The sequence below is a fragment of the Papilio polytes genome, unplaced genomic scaffold (genome assembly GCF_000836215.1).
Source record: "Papilio polytes unplaced genomic scaffold, Ppol_1.0 DF821845.1, whole genome shotgun sequence".
Taxonomy (NCBI): domain Eukaryota; kingdom Metazoa; phylum Arthropoda; class Insecta; order Lepidoptera; family Papilionidae; genus Papilio; species Papilio polytes.
Genome location: NW_013527359.1, coordinates 128,138 through 132,058, shown reverse-complemented (window position 1 = coordinate 132,058; position 3,921 = coordinate 128,138). Strand labels below are relative to the sequence as shown.

The following is a 3,921-nucleotide window of genomic DNA, read 5'->3' as shown; positions in this document are numbered from 1 at the left end:
AGGGCTGCGACTGCAACGCACATTCCCGTCACACTCCACGACGAGACAAGTATGTTGCCTGCGACGGAATCACGAGCGAGATCTAACTGTACCTTGCAATCGTCGATATCAATTTCACAATTGGGTCCCGTGAGGCCATCTTGACACACGCACGAGTAGCTGGCCACACCATCCACGCAGGTGGACCCCGCGGCGCAAGGATTATTTTCACATTCGTTTATATTTATTGAACAATCTTTGCCTGAAATAAAACATCAATTTTGTATATTTGTTATGCTACATGGTTTTCTACAATTATTTACAACTTTTATGATCTTGCTTACCATCAAAGCCGTCCATGCAGGTACATTCGTAATTATTTTCTAAGTTCTGGCAAGTGCCGCCGTTCTTACAGGGTGACGAAAGACATTCGTCAATATCTTGTTCGCAACTATCACCAGTATACCCTTCAAATCACAACAATAATTAATATAACTTTTTAATTGGAGGCTAAAAAATGAGATTTACGTGAGTGCATATTAGTGTGCTATATTACAAGATGTATTACCTGGCTTGCAATAACACTGATACGACCCCGGGACATTTACACAAACGCCGTTGTTACATATCTTAGGCATCAATAAACATTCGTCCTTATCCGATTCACAGAACCTTCCTAAAAAAAAACGAAATTTATTTATATGATAATCCACTTAATGAAACAAAAATTAAAACCATTAACAAAACAAACCGTTGATTAAACAAACAAATACAAATACATTTAGTAAATAATACATTGGTCTCATTTTATCACTACTGAAAAAACGTGAGAGGCCTAATTAAAAAAAAAACATTGAAGTCAATATTAGTCACACCGCGTAACACATCGTTTGCACAAGTGATTTAAATCCGCTAGCATACTTGTGTTCTTCACTAATCATAATATTTTACCGCTGTGGAGCGAAACGTGAGTAAAGTAACTGAATTTATGAATAATATGCCACCTAATTATCGTTATTTGTTGAAAAATATGCGAATAGATAAATTAAATGTAACGGCACTACATTTGCATTCCGCGAATTTGTAACAGGAAAAACCGGCAATACGGTCACGTTACACAATGACACGGACATCACTATAAGCGTCACGCCAACAGCAAACTAAACGTCAAAGTCAAAACGAATTTGTATCATAACAAAAAGTAATAATGAAATGTTTATCAATTATTTGCTCTAATTATAAATGTAAATGAAAGCAAATAAAGTGAATTAACATAACGTCTAAGTTTTAAGGTTATTTAAACAATGTATATGTCGATGCGGACATTTTTTAGGTTATACCAAAATCAAAGTGTAATTAGAATCCGTGTAAGCCAGTTTGTGAGAAAAAAAAGTGCGAAAGTTACCGAACAAATTGAAAAAACAGTTTCATGTTCAAGTTTAAGTACTCTCATTGTTGAGTTACGCGATAAAATAAAATTCAATTCTTATCTAGAAAGGGAGAAATTAGATTTAGGTTATTACAAATTTTACGTGAAATCTTTGCGAAAAGCAGAGCAAATTTCAGCTAAAAACTTTAAAGAGAAGTCATTGCCGCCCCTACCTGTGGCATTAAAGTATATAAATAATAATAATTTATTGTTGGATAATAATGAAGTGGATGTTTCTCTACAAGAAAACACATTTCAACTCCCTTTCTCAAATCCTACTAATATAAATATTTCACCTGCTAATAAAGGAGCGAGAGAATTTAATTGTTCAAATTTAAATAGATGGATGACTAGTTATGAACATTTTGATGATAGTAAACTAAGTGCACTTCAAGGATCAGAGGATGACGACATAGATGGATTAGAGTGGTGTAAGAACTACGGAACTCCCGACCCAAAGGTGGGCATTAGCCGAGTGCCATGTGGCGGCTGTGGTGCTCTGCTGCACTGCAGCGACCCTGCCATACCTGGATATTTGCCCAGTGAGATCATTAAAGGTCGTACAGATGAGGATTTAAAAATTATAGAATGTCAACGATGTCACTTTCTAAAAGAGTACAATATAGCTTTAGATGTGACTGTACAGCCTGAGGAATATGAAAAACTTCTACAAAATATAAGGTATGGTGCTAAATAAATTAATGATTATTTGATTGTAGAGCATGTCAACATTTAGACTTCTACTAAAGACACATGTACTGTTGCTAGATTAGTAAGAAATTTTATGAAATATTTAATAATATGTTGTGTGCAGACAGGTCAAGTCCCTAGTCCTGCTGATGGTGGACCTGCTGGACTTTCCGTGCTCCATTTGGCCGGGCATTGTTGACATCATTGGCACTCAGAGACCTCTCATTGTTGTAGCTAATAAGGTAAACTATATTTTTTTATACTAATATTAATGTTTAAACAATTTTTTTCACATTAATATAGTTTTACAATATGTATAAAACCTGTTATAGGTTGATCTGCTACCCGGTGACAGTGTGGGCTATCTCAAGCGGGTCAAAGAATGCCTCATGAGGGAACTCAACAAAACAATGTTGAACAATGCCAACATCAAACATGTCAGTCTTATTTCTGCAAAAACAGGCTATGGAGTTGAGGAGTTGATATCGGCCATGTTCAAGTTATGGATGTACAAGGGCGACGTATTCCTCGTGGGCTGCACCAACGTAGGCAAAAGCTCGCTGTTTAATGCCCTCCTGCAGTCAGATTACTGCAAAGTTCACGCTGTCGATATTGTAAAGAGAGCTACTGTCAGCAGGTGGCCGGGGACAACATTGAATTTGTTGAAATTTCCTATAAATAGACCCTCTGGATGGAAAATACAACAAAGATATCAGAGGTTAAAAGTCGAAGCTAAAGCTCTTAAACTTGAAAATGAAATAAGGAAGGGCCAAGTGAAAGGTAAAACATTTAGTGATGCACCATCATTGATTGGGCACATCGGGAGAACCTTTGCTATGCCATTAACAGATGACAGTATTGACCAAAAAAATCCCATTGACATTCTGGATGAAAAGCATGAGCTATTTGTTAACAGCAAATGGTTCTATGACACACCTGGCGTGATACATCCGGATCAGGTGTTACCTCTGCTGAGCACTGAGGAATTATTGATGACCATACCAAAGAATATAGTGAAGCCGCAAACTTACTACCTGACCCCGGGCTCTACTTTGTTCATAGGGGGCCTGGCGCGAATGGACTTCATGGAATGCTCCGAGCCCTGTAGATTCACAGTATTCTGTTCGGAGCACCTGCCAATAACAATTGTGAAGACTGAGGATGCAGATGAAGTGTACCAGAAATTGTTAGGTACAGAGTTATTTGCAGTACCAACAGGTGGAGCGGAGAGAGTCAAAAATTGGCCCGGTTTGAAAATGAGCAATGATATCCTGGAATTTTCTGGACAAGGACCGAAACTTTGTTGTGGAGACGTGGTTTTGTCGTCAATCGGTTGGATTTCAGTGACCGCCAAGTACAAATCAGTGTGTAAAGTAGCAGGCTGGACTCCCGGCGCCAGAGGGATATATAAGCGGGAATTCTCAGTTTTGCCTTATTCCATCAATTTGAAAGGCAAACGAATCCAGGACACACCCGCTTACAAAGTAGGAAAGATATACTCCGATGAAAAAAGTTAATGCATTTATTATAGTAAAGTAATAAACTTTACAATTATTTATCAATAAAATAATATTAATAAAGATTTTCGTTTTACTTACTGTTGAAAGATTGTACAACTTTATCACATAACAGTTTTTACTTGTACGGTATCATATGTAGGTCAACTCAATAACTTTCTTCAATAGATAGACAATTGATGTAATGACTGACGTTCGAGTGTGCACTGACCGGTGTATCCCGCGGGGCACTGGCAGCTGAAGAGGCCGGAGTCGAGCGCCAGGCAGGTGCCGTTGTGGCAGGGCGAGGAGGCGCACGCGGACTCC

At 38.2% G+C, this 3,921-nt stretch overlaps 2 protein-coding genes across 2 annotated transcripts in view; one reads left to right on the top strand and one right to left on the bottom strand.

Moving 5' to 3' along the window:
- LOC106107745 (protein crumbs homolog 2-like) overlaps positions 1–3,921 on the bottom strand; it is a 23,517-nt gene that overhangs the window by 6,569 nt on the left and 13,027 nt on the right. The window contains exons 4-8 of the mRNA XM_013288746.1: positions 3,827–3,917; positions 548–655; positions 324–446; positions 93–241; positions 6–10 (exon numbers count right to left, since the gene is read on the bottom strand). Coding sequence (XP_013144200.1) covers positions 6–10; positions 93–241; positions 324–446; positions 548–655; positions 3,827–3,917 — 476 coding nt within the window. The remainder of the gene's footprint in view (positions 1–5; positions 11–92; positions 242–323; positions 447–547; positions 656–3,826; positions 3,918–3,921) is intronic.
- On the top strand, positions 723–3,811 carry LOC106108125 (nitric oxide-associated protein 1). The gene is made up of 3 exons (XM_013289214.1): positions 723–2,089; positions 2,223–2,340; positions 2,431–3,811. The coding sequence occupies exons 1-3, from the start codon at positions 1,284–1,286 to the stop codon at positions 3,613–3,615; spliced, it is 2,109 nt and encodes a 702-aa protein (XP_013144668.1). The 5' UTR covers positions 723–1,283; the 3' UTR covers positions 3,616–3,811.

Bases quoted from the DNA above. Each gene is read 5' to 3' on its own strand.
- LOC106108125 (XM_013289214.1), top strand. From the start codon at position 1,284: ATGTATATGTCGATGCGGACATTTTTTAGGTTATACCAAAATCAAAGT. The intron at 2,090-2,222 runs GTATGGTGCTAA...TGTTGTGTGCAG, and splicing joins AAACTTCTACAAAATATAAG to ACAGGTCAAGTCCCTAGTCC. The intron at 2,341-2,430 runs GTAAACTATATT...AACCTGTTATAG, and splicing joins TCATTGTTGTAGCTAATAAG to GTTGATCTGCTACCCGGTGA.